Source organism: Nyctibius grandis, chromosome 3 (genome assembly GCF_013368605.1).
Source record: "Nyctibius grandis isolate bNycGra1 chromosome 3, bNycGra1.pri, whole genome shotgun sequence".
Classification (NCBI taxonomy): domain Eukaryota; kingdom Metazoa; phylum Chordata; class Aves; order Nyctibiiformes; family Nyctibiidae; genus Nyctibius; species Nyctibius grandis.
Genome location: NC_090660.1, coordinates 49006978 through 49028531, shown reverse-complemented (window position 1 = coordinate 49028531; position 21554 = coordinate 49006978). Strand labels below are relative to the sequence as shown.

The 21554-nt window shown below is 37.0% G+C and overlaps 1 protein-coding gene across 1 annotated transcript in view; it reads left to right on the top strand.

Moving 5' to 3' along the window:
• The window catches only part of DOK6 (docking protein 6), a 283675-nt gene that overhangs the window by 144883 nt on the left and 117238 nt on the right, over nt 1–21554 (top strand). The window contains exon 4 of the mRNA XM_068396927.1: nt 17654–17773. Within this exon, the coding sequence (XP_068253028.1) occupies nt 17654–17773 (120 nt within the window). The remainder of the gene's footprint in view (nt 1–17653; nt 17774–21554) is intronic.

Genomic DNA, 21554 nt, shown 5'->3' with positions numbered 1-21554 from the left:
GCTGCTTGCTGTTGCTACATCTCTTTCTGACATCTGTTCTAGTGGGCAGAGACTTGTGACTTTGGTGATTAGCAAGCAAAATTTTTAAATTGTCTCAGTTACCATCAGAATTTTTTCAGTGGAAGTAAACTAATGAGAAGTCATGGCTGATTAAATATGAAAAGTAGTCTATAACTCAGTGAAACAAACTCTAAAGAGTGGAAATTCTTCAGATCATGGGAAATAGCTGCCACCTTAGCAAGGAACATTCTGAGGTCTCAGTTTCAGCCTCCCTGAAAATAATGTGAAAGTTATGTCCATTAAGGGAATTTTAACAATTCTTTTATCAAGAATCATGAAATTCTGACTTGCTTTAGACACAGGGAAATGCAAAACTCTCAGGTTGCTAGCACATTGAAACGTGAGGTAAAATGAAATGTTGCCAAATGTATAAACAGGTTAAGCAGAACGACAGAATACTGTGATGAAAAATGAAGCAGTTTTGGGGAATTGAGTGTATTTACTCCAGCATAATAAAAGTTAAAAAGATATTACTGTTGTCTTTTAAATACATCGAGGAGAAAAAAAAGCAAAGTTTTTAAGATACAAAGTGACATTATCACAAGAACAAATATAGAATACATGCCCAGTATCAGTCTATGTTTCTACAGCTATTCAAATAGCAGGAGCAGCATAGACTGAAAATTTAGAGGAAAATTTCTGGGAGTTAAAGCAATGAGATTCCACACAGCCTCACAGAAATCCTTTCCCATTCCTACACGTTTTTTTTTCTGCACTTCACAGTGTATTATCAAGCAAATGGGGAAATTCTTTTAACTCTGGATCCTAGCTACTGGGTTTGAGTTTCTGTCTTTCCCTAATACCTTTTAAAAAAAAGTTGTTGGGATGGGTTTTGTTTGTTTGTTTGTGCTGTTGTTGCAGATTTTTTCAGGTAAATGTGCTGTTAGTTTTTGTGTAGTTATAACTATCACAGAATCACAGAATGTTAGGGATTGGAAGGGACCTCGAAAGATCATCTAGTCCAATCCCCCTGCTGGAGCAGGATTGCCTAGACCATATCACACAGGAACGCGTCCAGGCGGGTTTTGAATGTCTCCAAAGAAGGAGATTCCACAACCTCTCTGGGCAGCCTATGCACAGAGACATGTATCTATTGAGAAGCTCTTCTTCCTACAAGCCTAATGTCCGTATTGTGGCAGTAACCGAAGTGTCTGCACTGAGACAGGTGTTCTGAAATGCCCTGTAAACTCCTTCTGAAGTTGTACACATGATGCAGTGAGCAATGGTGGCTACGCAGGACCAACAAGAAAATGAAATTGTCAGACATGAATACTGATTAAAGCTAGAATTTTATCGTGCTATCATGGAAGTTGCTAGCATGATGAGAATTGTGCCTGAATAATAGCTAGCTTTCAAGGAATGAAGTTTCTGGGTTGCACTAGGCCAGTGACAGACCATATGGGAGCATGATTTTTCCTTTAGTGATGCCAGCAAAATATTAAGTGATACAAGTCCCTGGCTCTTTTAGGCTCAGTGGACCCACCAGCACAGGTTTGTGTAAAATTTATTTTGATTTCTAAATGACAGAATGTGAGGAAAATTGATGAACTTGTAAACCTATTGATAAAATCAAACTGGGGATGTTGCCAATGATCTAGATCCAGAGACAAGAGAGACAAAATAAATCAGGGCTGAACTGTGATTTCAGTGATTTGAGTATAGAATGAGATGTAACATGAGAAAAAGAGAAGGGGCAAAATCACAAGAAATCTTAAAACTGCAAGTGTGAAACAAATGCAGACATCCCCCAAGATACTGCTATTTGTCTGGCGTCTCTTCAGTACAATGCCCCATTCTGTATAGAAGTAGATGAATTGAAGGGGTTTATTTTTCCAGGCATGCATAAACTGAAGTTCTAGAGTCATTGCAATCAATAAACATCATAATTATTTTCAAGAGCTTATACTTTGGCATTCCCTTAGAATTTCCACTATTCAAGTTCTGGGGAAAATAGAATTGGGGTATTGCAAAGAGTCAATCAGCTACCCTACTTGAAACTTCTGGTTTAGGGGTTTATCCATCATTACTCTGTATTGATATAGCTTAACTGATATTAATATTCTTGCAGTTGTTTTGGCTCAGTTAACCATTTTAATTTCTTGAGTGTCTTACTGCTGTGATAGTTACCTTCATAAAACTCTTTTATACATCTATAACATAAACAGCCTTTTTCTTCTGTATTCTTATGCTTTCAGCTTTTTCTGAGTGCAGTCAAACTGTGATAAGTAATATCACTGTTATAACTCTGCAAAAAAAAAGTTTTACTTTGTTGAAAATTAAAGACTTGGTGTCAAGCGGCAATGTGTTCAGCAATGTGGTTTTTTTAGTTCTGTACATATTTTTCCTTTTAAAGCTGTTTTCACCATTTGTTGGTGTTGCTTTCTTGACTTTAAAAAAAAAGTTACATTGCTGCTATCATTTAAAAAGGCACAAATTCAGTTCATTTTTTGCACTGAAAAAGCTTTTGGGCTATTGCTGAATTACTACTGATTATGAGCTGGGTTTTTTCTCCTTGATAGTTTTCACAAGCAAAAATATTCTCTGCTTGAAGTGTTTGACAGATGTCAGTGGAATATTGGATGTAATTCATATCACTATATCCTTTGACAGCTAAGAAGCCTGGAGGGTTTGGATTAAAATTAGAGTGAAGCATTGAGGCTTTGAGATGAAGCATCAGTGATCATATCTGCTGTTAGTACTAACAGTACAAATGGCTACACAATCTTTAAAAGCAACCAGATTAAAGTTTCCATTTTTACTGTTAGTTTTGTGAGTTTGAAGCTCCAGGATCATGGAGGTGGTGGAAGTGAAGAACAGCTTCCCAAATACAGTTTTGGTACTGGAAAGAGGAATACAAAGTTCACCTTTTGCATGCAGAAAAATAATCCTGTATAGTTGAAAATATTCTGAAATATTTCTGGTATATTTCTGGTATATTTCTCTGTTGAAGTGACAGGGATTGTTATATGAAAAAATATGACCCTGCCTTCTCTATTTTCTTGTTTGATTATTTTTTTTATATATATACTGAAAGAGTCTTACTTCTCTGTAAAGCACATGGCTCATTAGAGGTCAGATACATGTTCTCACTTGCACACATGCCACAATATTTTGAGATCAAAAAAAAAGAGTAAAAAGACAGGCATTGCATGAAGTTAAATATGTTACTCTGGATTCTTACATTCTCCCTTTTAGATCATAATATTTGAAACACTATTCACTGTCAGGGCAAAGTTCATTCTGAGTCATGGTTATAAATGTTATATTCTAAGATTAATATTTAGGATGTGTATTCTTTTGTTCTGGATAAGTAGCTCCCTTTTCATTAATAATGACTTTCATTTCCTAGTTTCTTCATGTTTTCCTAAAAATATGCATCTTTATTCTGACTTTAGCATTTATAAATTAGAAATATTTGGATTTTTGCTCTCGTTTCTCATTGTTGGTTGCCTTTCTGTTGGTCCTTATTTTAATGTGGTTATCTGTTTGAACTACATTGTTACAATTTTCTGACACATGTTGGTAATATGTATAACTAGCAAATGGAAGGAATGCAGAAAATATTACCCCATCTTCAGGACATAGACGTTGATGGAACCGGTACTACACTATTACTTTCCATCCTTTTAGGTCACTTTTAGGTTATTAATTGCATGCAAACTTACTTCTAAAATTAATTAGCATTAAGAGGCATAGCAGCATATAGTTGAAATTAGAACAAAAGCCTGTCTTTTCCATCTTGGTTAATCTGTCCCATGCTGCATTATGTATGTGGTAGTCTTTAACTGAATAATTTGTTATAGGGGCCTCTGCTGTGGTAGGTGCTTTGGAACAGAAATGAATGAGACTTAGCATTTTAAGAAGTTTTTCGTGAACCCAGGAGAAATGGATTTGCTTTCTTTCCTAAGCTTATACTTTCTAGCACCTAGCACTACAAAACGTAATAGTGTACTTTTGTATGGTTTCCTGTGTTCTAAAGATTGCAATTTAAAAATAGATTTTAAAAATGTTCTTGTAAGAAGGAAATTCAAACAAGATGTTCTTGGAAATTCAGGCAGGACTCCAGAGCCTGGTTATTGTAGAGTAGCTTCCCCAAGCTTTTACGCTTCTGACCCCCATCAATATGATACATCTACCTTTGATGCTGAAGTTGTGGATTCTTCAGCAGCCTGCCAGGCATTCAGGCAGAGAGATGGGTATATTTCTGACAGCGCATTTAGGTCTCGATGAATCTGCATTTAGTCAGAAAAGTCCCAACCAGCTCTAAGAATAACACACTTCAGAGTGAATCATCACTGCCTTGAGACTTATCCCTTAAAATCTTGCAGATATGGTAGGACCATGTTAAGATGTGTCATCTGCAAAGGGTTGTATTTTTCATTGCCTTATGAAGGGGAGAGTCAATAAAGAATTTTTTTTTCAGTTATGTCTTCATGCCAAGATACAACCAGTTTTGGCCCCAAGCCAGTCTGCTGCAAGCCACCTCCAGTCTGTAAATAGTGCAGCTTCAAGTTAGGAAGGCATTATGTGTCTGCAAATTTCCCATGCTTCTCTTCTGGTTTGCAGCAGTGTCAAAATAGAAACATGATCACCTGCTCTTACCAGTAAACATGATGCTAGACCTGTGAGGAGGCCGGGCATGTTCAGTGAAGATATTCAGATTGAATTGTCACGTAAAAGAAGTCTGCACTACCTCTATTTCCAACATTCATTATCTAGGACACAGAGAACATGTAGTTTTGTTGCAGTGGGTTGACCTTAGCTGGCCACCAGGCTCCCACCAAGCTGCTCTCACACTCCCCCTCCTCAGCAGGACATGAGGAGAAGATAACGATGAAAAGCTTGTGGGTCAAGATAAGGACAGGGAGATTGCTCACCAGTTACTGAAACAGGCAGAACAGACTTGGGGAAGATTAATTTAATTTATTGCCAATTAATAACAGAGTAGGATAGTGAGAAATAAAAAACAAAACTAAAACCACTTTCCCCTGACTCCTCCCTTCTTCCCATGCTCAACTTCACTCCCAGCTCTTCTACCTGCTTCCCACAACCAGTGCAGGGGGACGGGGAATGGGGTTTGTGGTTAGTTCATAACATTTCGTCTCTGCCGCTCCTTCCTCCTCATGTTCTTCCCCTGCTCTAGCATGGGGTCCCACCTGTGGTACACAGTCTTTCACGAACTTCTCCAACATGGATCCTTCCCATCCTTCCCACGGGGTGCAGTCCTTCAGGAACAGACCGCTCCAGTGTGGGTCCCACATGAGGTCACAGGACCTGCCAGAAAACCTGCTCCTGCATGAGCTCCTCTCCAAGGGCCATAGCCCCTGCCAGGAGCCTGCTCCAGCGTGAGCCCTTCCTGGCTGGAGCTTCCTTCAGGGCGCATCCACCTGCTGCAGTGTGGGGTCCTCCATGGGCTGCAGTGTGGATAGCTGCTCCACCATGGTTGTCCACGGGCTGCAGGGGGACAACCTGTGTCACCATGGTCTTCTCCAAGGGCTGCAGGGGTGGCTGTCTCTGCTCCAGCACCTAGAGCACCTTCTCCCCCTCCTTCTTCACTGACCTTGGTGTCTGCAGGGCTGTTTCTTTCTCATTTTTTCCTCACTCCTCCCTATCACACACTACTGTGCAGCATTTTTGCTGTATCTTAAATATGTTTTCACAGAAACACTACTGACATTGGCCAGACGCTACTCAACTTTGGCCAGCAGGAGGTCTGTCTTGGAGCTGGCTGGAACTGTCTCTGTTCAACAGCGGGGCAGTTTCTGGTGTCTTCTTGCAGAAACCACCCCTGCAGCACCGCTCACTACCAAAACCTTGCCAAGTAAATGCAATATATAGAATAAAGAAATATTGATGCATCAAGGAACTATTAGCAAATAAGCAAGTTTAAGATAATCCTATGTAACTGTTTATCACTCACTTTGTGTCTTTTTCTTTTTTGTATTTTTTTGTTTGTTTGTTTGTTTTTTTAATTAGGACTAGTAGTATTAAGGCTCTTGTTTTTTAAGCACATCTATTTACTTTGATTATCACTCACTCAAAGTCCTAATCCTTTCAGTCTACTCTTCTGGAAAGTACTGGGATGTTAATGACTCAGTACTAATATGCCAACGGAGAAGTACATAGCTGGTGGACTTCTAGATTATTTCCTTTTTTCCATTATTTTTTCCCACTTAAAAACTTTCTGTAACAATAATAGAAGATAAAATTACTTAACTTATACCTGTTGTGTTTGGGCACATTTCTACTTCCTTTCCCTGTGGGATTGGTGTAATACCTCACCTGCTCTCCACAAGTTTGCTAACACTGAAGTGGAAATCAGGTATCAGCTGAGATAAAAAGGCTTCTGCTCATCTACATGGAATGTAGATCAGACCTCCTGGGATTTGTGAACATGTATCACGCTGTAAAGTAATATGACTTCTGCAGTTCCTGACCTCTCCTGAGAATAGCATACATATAGTGACAGCACAAAAATCATGACATTAATTTATAGATTGAATTTGGAGTATTGACAGATGATGTATGGCTGGCTGAGCCTAAGGAGAGTTCAGTGAATAACATGATAATTTACTGCTCCAAACCTGAAACACCCAATCTATTTTTCATTCTCTATCACTATTCAGCTTGCATTACATTTGGTTACTTATGGTGTGTAAGGTATATGGGACTGTTAGCAGGTTAACTGTTTCAAGCCTTTTGAAACACACTTGTCACTGAGTGAAGACAAGCTGAGAAGAATAGCATGTGCAAATGAGCACAGGAAGTTTTGTGTGCTACTAACGTGTACTTAACCATGTATTCAGCGTGGGATATTCTACTTCATGTACAGTCTAGGCATGAAAAGTTTGGACAAATTTGTGCCCATTAGAAAAAAAAAAACCCAAAGATGAATAGTTGGTGTTCATTATCAATCTATGTTTGTAACATTTTGAGAGGTTGCTGGAAGTCCACTACCAATGTGAATTGCTCTCAGCATTAACCCAGACCAGTGGGCTATTGAACAATCAGAGTGGCAACTGCAGTCAGGGTGATTGGTAAAGCTTATAAATTTGCCAGTAAGAACTAAAACAATTCTTAAGACTGAACCATGGGTGGGACAACTACAGATACATGGTGATAGATAAAGACAAAGTTTTTTGTGTCTTCTGACCACATGCTCTTGTGAGATTTTCTAGAATTGTCCCAGCTTCCATACCTGCAGAGCAGAGTTACTTAATACATTGTCACAGCCCATTCAGGTTTTTTAATCTCTTTTGCAATATTTCATGGGAAAACATATTGAATTATTACAACTTTAGAGCATAAGTAAATAAATTTTAGGTAGAAATAGCTCTAAATTTCAGTAATTCCAATTGTTCACTTTTCCTGTGTATCTGAAAAGACTACCGCATCTATAATTTCTTATGTCCTCCAAATAAAAGTAGAAAATGTGCTCCCTTCAGAAAAGTGCAAGAAGCTTTACAGTAAGTAATTATGGCCTCATAACCTCTGAGAGCAGCACATAAAACAGTCTCTTACCTGGAGAAGTATCCAGTCCTTATGTGAATTTTATACAGTACCATGTTTGTCTTTTAAAATATCAACTCCTTCCCAGTAGTTGTGCATTGGTTTTTAACAGTGGTCTTATCAAGACTATATTTTCTAAGAGTAGTCTAGAATTATTGAGTCTGGCCTCTGGTTTTTGAGATTTAACTAGAGTAGTTCATTTATCTCCAAAAATAGTGTTCCAGTAACAAACATGCAACAGTTTCTTTCACATAATAGTCAAGATTCCCAGATTTCAGGTAGATATGCAAATGAATCACAAGTACACCAATTAGCAGGTATTTCGGTTTCTAAATAGTTTACTTCCAGATAACTGAGATTCCCCTGTTTACAGTAATTCATGATCCTGGGATGAAGTTCCAAGCAATACAGCATTAAATCTCTCAAAGAAAGAGATTCCCCTTTTCCCTGGTGAATAAATAAGAATGTTTTCCTGAATGAATTTGCTTGTGTGAGTAGTTCCTCTGTCAGTTTGGATGTTTGGCCTTAAATTCTCTGGAGATCTTACACTAAATCTTTTCTTCTTTATTTATTTCATATAAGGAAATTCAGTCTAAGGCCAAGAAGCAAATTGTGCTTCAGACATCCAAAGAAGCTTAATTAAAAAAAAGTTTTGTCACAATCAGTGCTTCTCTAAGTGTATTTTTAAAGTAGCGTAGTTTTAAAAAGTGACCTGAAGTGCAACGCTCTCCTACAAATCAATATGACATTAATTGCAATTGAGCACTACTCTAAAATTTCGCTATCATTTGTATAACAAGTTTCTTTCATTCATGCTTCAATCTACTATATTACATTACTGGTTTGGGGCATGGAAACTGATTCATTAATTTTAAAAGTTATAAAGATTCTATGAAAAGGCATATGTTAGCGTTTATTATGAAAATATAAAGAATAATAAGTGTGTGCGTGCCTTTATCTGACTCAGAAAAAAAGGAGAGAATTATGCATTTAGTTGCTTTTTGTGATCTGGCTGCTATTGTGGACTCATTGTAACACTGTGATCCAGGAAAAAAACCCTGATGACAAATTCATTTCTTTCTAAGTCAATAAACCTCTGGTTAACCTCAGATATCACCAAATCAAGAGATTATTTTTTTTTGCATTTTTTAAGGCAGCACATCTTAGGAGTAGGACACAGTTTACAAGCAGAAGAAAGAGTAACATTCCAGTCATCCATTTTCTCATTTAAAATTATTAATGCAGAAAATAAGGAAAAATGTATGGCAGCATATATATTGTACTTTTGCCCATTTGTTGAGTGCGCTTATGGTGCTAGATAATGCCTTTTTAAATGACAGTGATCAATTTTCTCATCCCTACTGTTAATAACTAATTTCTGTTTGTAATTGCTTTTCCAGCTTGTTCTCTCCATTAAAAGATATCAGCCAGGGAGAACGTGGATTTGAATTTAGCTTAGATCATGAGAGATCCCAAAGAGGACTTTTGCCTGGAGTTCAAGTAAGGAACACAGAAAGAGATCGGTCTTTGCTAGTGTGTGAATCCAACTCTTTCATAAAGGAAAGGACGTCTATCCCCTGCCCTCTAGTACTGTGTGTGTTTATAAATCAGTTCACAAGTAAGCTGTAAGTGGGCAGTTTATCACCAGTGTGCATAAATTACAGCTTCATCTTCAGATACTGTTTTTCACTGTAATCAGCACTCCTCATTTACAAACCTAAATTCTAACCTTTCTGTGTAGTTCTCACTTTATATGGTTCAAAATATTAAATTTAAACATTCTTTATACTTTTATGATTAGTTGTTTACCCTTAAATAAGGATGAAAGATTTGAAATAAAACAATCTTTCATCAGTGAGTCTCCAGTTAACATGGCCTTAAGCCATCATTCAGCAAAGTTCTTGAAGTTTTAAATGATTTAATCTTGGTATGTTCTGTAAGATTGCATTCATCAAGAGTTATTCTGATTTTCTTGGAGGAAAATGACACATAATTGAAGTTGGATCTGTTTGCTGTTTTCCTAGTTCAGCAAAGGACGTAGTGTTCCACTGAAATAAAAAAAAAAAAAAAAAGAAAAAATATCCTATTAACTTAATGAAAGTTGGGATTCTCATTTTCAGTTTTAAGCAGACTACTTCTTGTCAGGCAGCCATATGTGTCTCTTACTTAAGATCGTGTTAGTAGAGGTATCAGTGGTGTATACTGAAAACCAGGAATCTAAAATGGCATAACTTAGATACAATTTTATTTTAAGACACTGATATTTACAGGACATTTTTCCTGGTTGGAAAGCATCTATTTTCATAAACACTCAAAGAATGTCTATTTTCATAAAGCATTTTTTTAACTGAAATAAAATTCAGGTGAATCAAATATAGGCACCCATTTAATGTTGAGAAGAAAAGATACAAGAAAAGTGTAAAATGAGAGTAAGAACTGTGAAAAAATCATAATAAAAAAGAATCCCCTTGAGTTTAAATTCTGTAGATAAATTTGAGAAAGACATTTCTTGTTATATTTCCTTAGATACTAACTCTAGACTATGCAACTTCTAAGGGTTGATTTTTTTTCTTTTTGCAGTACTACCACATTAAAGTCCACCAAGAATAAAGCAAAAGACACACAGAGTCATCTCTAGCTAATACTTAGTTCTGTCTGAGAGTAAAATTTTATGCAACTGAAAGTCAAGTAGAATACATACCACAGTGTTATGATCTTACAGATGAATTCTGTCAGACATTGTCTGCAATTGCTTTGAATCAGTTTCTTTGAACTTTCAATGACATCATACAATCCTGATTGTTAGCTCTAATAGCAGCAAGGACTCAGATCTTTACAACACTAGTTTTAGGGGTTGGGGAAAAATGCTGTATATTTCTTGGGCAATGGAAGCACAGAAAGAAAAAAAATTTCTTTCAGGGGGTTTGTTGTTTTTCTGAAAGTGGTGTATAGCACCATGTAGGAAAGTTTTCCTAGAGTCTTTGTAAAATCAGAAGGGGGCAACGCTAATGCTGCCCTCCGTGCTCAGTCAAAATGGGAAAATGTTTAATAAATCTAAGTATTCAAAGCTGGAAGTCTTGCTTTAGTCAGGCAGGTTTAGCCAAAGGAAGCAAGGGAGATTCCAAAGACTTCCTAGTCTGCTAGTCATTGTCTGCTCCTACTGATTTAATGCAGAAGATATGCAGATGGCTGGAGTGAAAGTCATGTGGTTAAAGGCATAAGAGCAATGAAGCATATAGTGGCAATGGTTCATATTTTTTCTCCCGTGTATTGAAGCTGGTCCTTATCACCTTGATTTTGTATAAGAAAATAATATTTTTAGAATTATTTATCTTATCTAACAGTATTCTGATCTTCAAGTGGCAAGGTTTGTCAATAGTTCAAAGACAATATTAAGCATCTTTAAAAAGTAGGTAAAAGTAAATATTATGTGCAACTAAAGTCTATTTTAGGGAAATAGTTTAATGGACAATAACATCAATATGATCAATCTTTTTAAATACTGTTATTGCCTTCAAAAGCGTTCATTTAACATTGTATGTGTTATTCAAGCTGACACTCTTGATCAGACTTGCAGAAATGAAGGGGGAATTGTCAAGAAAATGTCAGTTTTCGTATACCTCAATAACTGCAGGGACACGCAGCTGGCTATTTGCAAACACAGGTACATGCAGAAATTAAAATTATCAAAACCCTGTCTGTGATGTATCTTGCAGCATCTCCAGATAAGTGTGGATGATTTTTGGCAGAAATATCAGTTTTAATTTTATTATAGCTAATAAATGTCTTTTGGTAGTTGTTGTAATTAACTGTGCTACCCTCACGCCAACACAAGTTTAAAATAGCAAATGATGGGAAAATAAAAGTTTCTTTTTGTATGATACTTAGATTATATCTTCCCTCAGTTAAAAAAGTACATTAACAAAATACACCAGTGGCTAAAGTTACAGAATAATATGTGTTCACGTTCTGTAATTATTCATTTAGCTTGATTGCTGCACTATTCAATGTTTCCTTAAGCAAAAAATTTTAGAATGCTCAATTGTACAGAGAAAGGTGGGTAATTCATTAAACTGGTGGTATATTCAAAAACATGTGTAAATTTAAATAGCTGTAAATACTTAAATATTAATCGTCTTATGGTAGTAAAATAAGAAAGTGACAATGACAAAAAATTTTTGAGAAACTTGACTTGCCAATTTTTTTTTCAAAGAATATTGTCATATTTTCTTTAAAATAATTTGTCATGGCCTGAATATAGAGCATTTTCAGTAAAATAATAAACTTCAACAGTATATGTCATTTTCCTTCATGGCTTTTCCTTTGCCTTTTTGATTCAGTGATTTACACTTATGTAATAACAGGACACTCTACTCCAGGTGAAAAATTCAAAAATCCCAGTTGAAGAAAAATATGAAAAGTTTTCCTTAAAGGTAGTATTTGTTGAAATACAAGCAAAAATTCTATATATGGATCCCGTATCTCATAAAATATCTTCACATATAATTGGCCAATAAAAAATTAATTTTAGTAACCAAATTGCTTTCAGAGTTGTAGCCCACTATCTTTGTTACTGCATGTTTCAGTCTACATACAGAATAATTTTCTCTTCTTTTACACTAAATAGAACTTGTGTCCCTTTCATTGCTTCCTATCATTTACCAAAAAAGTTGCTTAATTCATGCATAGCCAGTGTTAATCAGTAATACATGTTATTACACAAAATAAGCACTATCCTCCGAGCAGTGATAAGAAAAAGCCACACTGCTTTGCATTTGTATGTGTGTTTGAATGCGTGCAATGTGCTCTGGTAAAAGTGCCCTAAGTAGTGGAGGCACTATTAGATAACATCTTTTAAATATTTATAAAATAAAATGATGTTTGAATCATGAAAGGATGATATATATCCTGATAAAGGATAGAGTTTTTTTAAGGTATTATTGATTTTGATAAGAAATTATGTGCCTGCAGGCAATAGCGTTATTTGCTAGTGAAAAAAATGAAATTAAGTTACTGCATATAGCGTATGTAGTGCAATACAATAGTGGGGATTCTATGATTCAGTCCTGTGGGGATTCTATGATTTTTTCCCTGTTAGCTTCTAATTAAGGCTGGGTGATTTTTAGAAGAGATAAATTGGCACATGTGGCTTTTCTGCACTATCTGTCTTTCTTGGTAGAGAATATCAGGTCTAAGTCCTACTGATCCAGACAGGAAATATTCTCCAGTTTCTTAAGAGGGAAGAAGAGTCAAACGATTTGTGCAGAAAATACATAAAAATGTTTCAGAAATGAAGAAACTAACATTTTAGGTTTATAGAGTTTGACATTCAGGAAAGCTCAAAAAGTGAGGTTTTTGGATTTGCACAAGAACAGTTTTTGTTATCCCCCTCTAATATTCCATACATGTTATTTCCAACTTAAATCCTTGGTCATATCACTTTGTGTGGACTGCATGAGAAGGGGAAGAGATGAACTTCCTCATCTTTGTTTTTAAACTTTAAGAGCTGCATATAAATTGAGCCATTTTTTACGAATGTAATAATTTGCTGCTGCAGCAGCAGATGGAAGGAATCTCCTGGAATGGAGGGCACTGCCTTGCAGAGCAGGAGATGGCATTACTCAAGGAGACAAAGGCTGAACTGAGCAGGAGTGGTCACCTCTTTGGGGCTTTATTTCAGGCTAGCGTCACTCAACTATGCTACCAACTTGTGGTGGTGGGTGATGATTGGCTCCTGTAGGATTGTGCAGTGTGAACACAGGTAGTAAATATGGAAGAATGTGAAGTTATCAGGATTCAGAAAGTATTTGGTTTAGTCCATGCACAAAATGTTAGGAGTCTGAAAACAGTCCTGCCTCTAGCCTTAGAGATCTAGAGGATGTCTAAGGACAGTGAAATAAAATATATCTGTATATCTATAGCTCTGCCCCACCACCTCCTCCCTGTAGAATATGTTGTGTAGTATGAACTGTTTTAAACTGTAAGTAGCAGAAGAGCTCTTTAGCTATTACAAACTTATATTTCTAACACCGTTTGCCAATATTATTTCATCATCATTATTATATCAACAAACCCATTTATCATCCTGTGATATCACCTATTTACAATACACAACTTCAGTGGCTGGCATAGGTATGGCACCAGTTTAAACACCTGGGAACTGAAGTAGAAATGACATATAACCTCAGGAATGACATAGAGGCTCAGGTAAACTGCAGGAAAGTATTGCCAATAACAAGGTGTGTGTTTTCAGATAACAAGTTTACAGATTTCTTCCTAGTAAGTTTTTCTTGTGCAATAAACAGTGCTTAATTAAGGTCTCCCATCTCTTTGTATTTTATCTCATGTCATTACATTTGTATAGCAGCATTTTATAATTGGATAACAGTAAAGATGAAAATGCAAGTATCTGGATTTTATTTATAGCTGTGAAAGCATGCTTTACAGTTTATCATTCAGTCCAATAATTTAGTTATTTTAAAGGAAACTAGATTTTTCAATAAGTGCCATTACAATTTAAAAGTCAGTATTTAGCACCAACAAATCTCATGTACATACATTAAAGAGGGGAATTTTGCTGACATTTTCTTATGGTTTTGTTCCACTGTAATATTTCATGTTTCAATATATGCATATGATCAAAATAAAGAAGCAACAATGGTATCTCTTCTTTGTGACATGGTAGCTATCATTCTTAGAGATTGCTACTGTGACATGCATTTATGTGCTATAAATTATAATAAATGAATAAATTTTAAAATTTATAAATATTTAATTTGTTATTCAGAAACACAAAGCATTCTAAACTTGGAACAAAAGAATGGCGAACTGCTTTATAGATGCACGTGATCAAAGGAGAAATATGGCTTTGTCTTTGAAAGGTAATTCACTTGCTTCGAAAGGTTTCACATGGCTGTCAAGGGAAAGGTTGAAAGCAATCCCTTGCAAGTAAGCAATAGCTATCAGGATGCATTAGGTAAAACTAACTCACACAGTACCCTCATACCCTTGCCCTTCCAAACACATTTGTAGATAATGTTGACACTTCTGACAGCAGACACAAATCCTCACAGTTCTGTGGGAAGATACTTCAGTTCCGCATTGAAACTATTTTTTCTGTAATATTAAGTCGATCATTTTTGTAAGATACAAATTTTGAGTTATAAGGCAATACAATGCATGTTATAGCCTACACTTTGCAAATATAGCTATGATCTTATAATGCTCACAGTAAGATAAGTTTCTTCTGTATGGCAGTTGGAGAACGGTCTAATCTGGGTCTAATCATTAATGTCTGGCAATGAGGAAGCAGCAGCTTAAATTAAACTGCCAAACACACTGAAAGTCTGTTTCTGGATCCAAACTTCCAAGATCTAGGTGTTCCTGTAATAGAGAGAGGCACCTGGATCGAGGAGACAAAAACAAAGACACACACACAAGAAACATCTTCCTAGAACAATGCTTTTTGTTTGTTTATTTGTTTCCCCAAAAATCTGCTGGAAATGTGGTATGAGAATACATATAAATAGAACTTGTTGCTGTTACGTAAGAGTCCTGTTTTGAATATATATTGATGTTATGCTGGATTTATGGAAATGCCAATATGTTTTCCTTTCTCCTTAGATGTTTGTAAAATTAGAAAGGTTAGCTTAGTGTTTGTTTACCATCATCCCATTCTACATTTCCAGAATGCACCCTTTCAGTCTGGATGCAGGCACAATGAAAGAAAGTAATAAAATGCAGATTTTGTAAAATATGTAAAATGTTTTATCCTGATCACCCTCCAGGAAAAATTACAGGCTTTATATAGAGCTATGCATTCTGTCAGCATATACATTGTTCTGCAATATGGTTTAGGCAGGAAAGAAATGTTGAGAGGGAAGTGAAGGAAACATGGGAGCACTGGACTAGATTTGCACTGTCACCTTTGTGCTACCAGCCTTTCTGCACTGATTCCCCCGAGTTTATCTGTAGCTTGAAGCAAATGTTTGGCAACTCACTGGAAACCCTTCCTGGGAGGGGGCCTGGCTTACTAATATGTGGGTGCGCCGCCCCTCACACCCCCTCTGCGTGCTGCCAGAATATGGCAGCGTGTCTTTTGCACTTTTATCATGTCGCTGGCGTGAAGCCCTCTCCATGGGACAGTATGATTTATAGGCGGGGCTCTGGTTCAACGGACCTCACGAGTATCCAAGAAAATGACAAAGGCTGAAAGAGAGGAAGGGAAAGCAGGAGGGAAATTTCTTAATGCTTGAGCAGAAAATGAATTTTGGAGGTAGGCTTTTAAACAGATTAATCCTATTCCTTTTAAAAGCCCAAAGTTTTTATTGCTGTCCAGAGATATACCTGTTCTCTCCTCTTCCATCAAGAAGGATGTATCTGCAGAAGTGTTAAGGAACAGTATGATGTTACCTCAATGTTTTCTTCTCACCTACAAAGTTAAATATCATCTGGATGTTATTGACAGAAAGTTTTGTTTCTTACCACCAGAAGCTGAGGGTGTTATGAGAAGACCAGCTCTGGGGATCTGTGTCCTGAGACAGACTGCAAAAAATCAGGAAGGATTAAGGGAAACCTCTTTGCTTGCAGTGCTCTGGAGAAGCCTCCCCAAATTGTTTGTGTCCCTGTGACAACAACCACACTTGGCTCTCAAAAATCTCAAAACTGGCTCTATCATTTGAGCTGTCTGCCTGGGAATTCAGTCAGCTGATAGCCAGAATAACTCAGGAACAACCTATTCATGCACTGTTCAGGAGATGAACAAAGGATCTTACCCAGATGTTCTTGGGGACCTGGGATTGCATGCCTGTCTCCCTTTCTTGTCCAGCAAATCTTTATGTCCCTTGAGATCTATGCCTAACCAGACAAGGATTTGAGGACTGTGCCAATTGAGCATGAAAAGGTTTTTCTTGGATATAAATTTTCGCTAATTACAATGAGTCATCATCACTAGATGCTTCAGGGCTTGCATGCAGTATTTTTCTCTCTCTCCAAATTTCAGCATTATGTTGGAGAGATTGTCACAAAAGTATTTTCCAGATGTACTCAAAAATAGGAATGAAAAACCTGTGTTTAATAGACATTTCTAGATGACTGGAGTCACCCACTCCTAAAGATGATCAGATATAGACTGACTGTGACAATGGATACTCAGCATGTGCCTAGTGCCAAGACTGCTCTCCAGAAAGTTTCCGTTAGGTGAAGCCTGTTCTGTAATAAAAGACAGTCAACCTAGTTGCATGATTTTTATTAGTTGTGATTTCACACTGTGTGGACGCCAACTTAAGATGTTCTTTGTTTGACCAATGCCAGAGATTTCTTGATGTTAAGTTTGGGAAGTGGATAGGTTGAGGCTGGGTGTGGAGGAGGGGCCGTTGTGGTGTCTCAGGGGGTTATGCTTTGGGGAGTTTATGTCTTCGTAAACTGGCAGATAGGAAGCTCTCAGATGTATATCAATGGGATGCAATGGAAGACTCAGAAAGGACTAGGAAGTTTTGAATTTTCATACTGATGCTCCAACTAATGCCCAGATTTCTCGGAGACCAAAAGAGCTGAACAGAACTGAAGAAATTAATTATTCAGACTAACTTGACAGGCATAGCCGTACATTACAGCAGAGAAGGAAGTTCTGCATTTGAAGATCTTTTTATTACTGTTTTTTTCTTTGCTTCTAGAAAAATACTATAGAACCTTTAGAAACAGAAAGCACTTTAAAAGTTCAAATTCACCTAAAGAGCAGTAAATATTTCATATATTATATATAATGTTTTTCTAAATTGCATATTTTCTTTCAAGAAGGCCTACTAGAAATATATTGCCTTGAAAACTCACTACTCCTTTCTCTTTTTTGTTAACTCCAGCTCCTATCCCCAAATTCGAAAATGGAAGATACAGTCCTAACAGTGTGAACCCTTTTAGAAGTTCATAAATCAAGACAAAGAACTAGGTGTGGAACTTCATGCTAATAACTTACGTTTCAAAACAAGCATGTTGTCATAAAGCTGGTCATTAAGAAGGCATTGATTTAACTTCAGCCGTTTTTAAGTAAAATGTTAACACTAACATTTTTTTTCTGTTTTTCCAGAACTAGAGGCAGAGGAATGGTGCAAACATCTTTGCATGGAGTGTCTCGGAACCAGGCTCAATGATATAAGTCTTGGGGAACCAGATTTGCTTGCTGCTGGAGTCCAGAGAGAACAAAATGGTAAGTAACTTTGTAATTGCTCCTAGATCAGTTCTGAGGTGATGTCCCATGTTATGTTTGCTTGTGGGTTTTTTTGTGAGGATTTTTACTATTAGCTAAAAGCACCTCAGTAATAACTAAACATGTGGATGTGTTTTTGAGGCTCAATCCTATCTACAAATAAAGATTATTAAATTCCATGTCATGTGTTCATGTGTTCATTGCGTTCACATTTTGCTGTCATGGGAAATGATGTGTGACCTTTCTGGTTCTGGAAACAATGGCCTCGGTGCAGAGAAATAAAACAGCAGCTGTTGTTCCACAGCCTTTAAAAGGCAGCAATGAACATATCAACACCACTTCGGACTGCAAAACACATGTTTGCTTTAAACTCATACCTGTCTTGAATAATGGAGTCAAGGTCATCTAAATGTTGTCAAATGTGAAAAGGTCAATGACAGATGCTAGTCAGCACTCAGCCTGAGCTTGTAAGTCTTCATCTAAAGGCTATTTGGAACAGAACTTTATATTAGACGAGCACAGGAAGGATGCTAGTGGATGGAATATGCAATAACAAAAGAAAATCTGTGATTATCCTGTCATTTAATTCCTATTAATGAACACGAGGGCAACACAAAATGTGCTCATTTATTCCTTCCTAAATTACAGCACTCAATGATTATTACTGTCTTGATGCTTTTATAAAATCCAATATCTTTTGACAAAGTAATAAGACAAACTGCTTCAATGGTCATAAAATATCAAGCCAACTATCATTATAAACAAAATTACGTGATTAAATTATAGAATGAATAGCACTGTATTGATTGTATTGTATTAATTTCGTACGAGAGTCCAGACATTTCTGAACCTAATAACATAAAGCATACAGAAATCTTTAAGAAATTTTGTTCAAAAATCAGACATTGTTCAAGTGCAACTTAAAAGAAGTTCAACTGTTTGTGAAGTTGTTTGCCTGCTACAAGACATAGGATTTAATTTGTAGTCTCAGATTGCTTAACAAATATAGAAGGCAGAACTACTGTTGTTGCAGGAAAGTGGTAATAATCAGACACCACTCAAAGCTTCTTATCTGCTATATACTCATAGGCTATAGGTATAAAACTCATATGTATGCTATTGAAGAGAGAACTGTGTGAGCAGGTAGAGTTCCCTCACAAATGCGAAGGGAAATAAATCTTGTCAAAAGCCTGTTACGTGGACAGAAAAATAGCTTGAAAATCCTCAAGCTCTTTCTGCAGTGAATTCGTGTACTGTCAAGCGTCTTTCGGATATAGATGGCAAATACTACATTTCATCTTGTTCTTGAAAGAGATCCAGTTATACACATGACCTTCAGAAGACATAGATTAGATCTGTTATGTGAACTAGTCTTGTTTCAATTGCCTTAGTCTAGAAATTAATTACAGTGCTACCAACCAGCGTATATGAGCATAATTAGCATCTTTATTGTTCTAAGTAAATAAATGAAAGGAAACAAAGAGGCAAAGTGTGGACTTGTTGTACAAATCACATGAATAAGAACGCATGGGCGGTATCATTAGCCATGTTCTTTTAACCAAGTGGCTGAATACGTATAATCCAATATTTGACAAGCATGGTCTGCTAAATCGTTAGTTACAGTATCTCAGAGAAGTAATTCTGATACCTGTCTGCTTCCTTCCCTTGACCCCTTGATGCACAACTCTGCATTTTAATAAGCGTGTTTGAAATTCAAAGTTGTCTCCTTAGTTGTCTGGTTCAGAAGCAAAGCAAATTCTGTTTAGAGGATGTCTTAGTCAACTTGGAAGGAGGGAATATTACAGAGATTCTTCCTATCGACATGAAATCTAGCGTGTTGTTCATTTAGCTGTGCTGTAAGAACCTGCAGTTGCACACAAATTTCTTTATCCGATTCCTTCAGAAAAATGAGTAGAGTGGAACCATGACTTCAGTTTATACTAGTTATCTTATTCTGCAAACTTGGCCGTGTCAGTCCCCACACGACAGTTTCATGGAAAAGGTGACTAGTTGGAGGGTGGAATCATTCGGTGAGCTCTAATAAAAAAATTCAAATTTTAAATTTATTTTCTTGCACGTTTTCCCCATATTGTAGCTTTTAAAGGCATGCTGTCAAAAATTGTAGTTCAGAAGATACCTAAAAACCTTTCAAAAGTCTACTGAGCTTCTGTTGACCTGAAACTGAAAGGTCGAAGTTAATTTTCGAATTCGAAATTCATGAAAAGTGACTATATGTATGAAAAGTCGACATTCTTGCTCATTGTGAAAATGACAGCTGTATCACTCTCAGGCTCATTTTATTATTTTTGTGTTAAACAAAAACTCTACACTAGTGTAGTACCTTTGAATGTCATTATTTCAAAACATATTGCAAGATGTCAACTTCATTGAATTCCTTTTGAGTTAGTCTATGTATTAACATTTACTTGAAACAGAGATCTGAGGATACAGTTTGCAAAAACTGTAATAGAATTGTAAAGCCTCAGCATCTACTTTCATGTAGGTTCTGTTGCCTGAACCGTACAAGGGCTTTCTTTCAGGTCACTGAACAAAAGATGTCTCTTAGTGTATGAGCAAGACCACAGATTGCATTGTCATAAAGACTACAGTGTCAGTGGTTTTGCACTTTTAGATATATTTTTTCTTTACGTCTTTAGGGCTAAAAGCAATTGAATAATGGTGTTATGCTGTTGATATCTCCATGATATGACAGGGTGTTAATACTATTAATACCAATAGAACAGGTGTATTAACCATTAATCCCGTCTCATTCCACTGTCTTTTTTCAAATGGTTGCTCTGCCCTAAAGATTTTCTGAAATTTTTAAACTTTGATAAACATACTTTCTTGATTGTAAAAGAACTAGCCTAATAATTTTTCTTCATCAGCTGCTTTACATTTTCCTAGCAATATTATTTTAATACACTATGTACTTTATCTGTCTAACTACTTGCCCATTCCATTCCATTCCTTAGAGGACATTTGCATGGTGTATGTCATGTACTTGTAAGGGTATTCACTGAAGGGATCAACTAAATTGGCTGTGTCTTGAAAAAACTAAGTTTTCTGTTGTGTAGGTTTCTGTTTTAGTCCCTGTATATGACCACCGTAGCCAGTACCTTCATTTTGCAACATTTGTAATAATTCTCTTCATTGTTATTGTATATGCAATATGTATACAATATTGTATATTGTATATTTTGGCTTGTGAACAGGCTGAAGGAAAGAAGCCAGAGAGTAGTGGTCAGTGGGACAGAGTCTAGCTGGAGGCCTGTATCTAGTGGAGTCCCTCAAGGGTCGGTACTGGGACCAGTACTATTCAATATACTCATTAATGACTTGGATGAGGGAATAGAGTGCACTGTCAGCAAGTTCGCTGATGACACAAAACTGGGAGGAGTGGCTGACACAACGGAAGGCTGCGCTGCCATTCAGAGAGACCTGGACAGGCTGGAGAGTTGGGCGGGGAGAAATTTAATGGAATATAACAAGGGCAAGTGTAGAGTCCTGCATCTGGGCAAGAGCAACCCCATGTACCAGTACAAGTTGGGGACAGACCTGTTGGAGAGCAGCGTAGGGGAAAGGGACCTGGGAGTCCTAGTGGACAGCAGGATGACCATGAGGCAGCAGTGTGCCCTTGTGGCCAAGAAGGCCAATGGCATCCTGGGGTCTATTAGAAGGGGTGTGGTTAGCAGGTCAAGAGAGGTTCTCCTCCCCCTCTACTCTGCCCTGGTGAGGCCGCATCTGGAGTATTGTGTCCAGTTCTGGGCCCCTCAGTTCA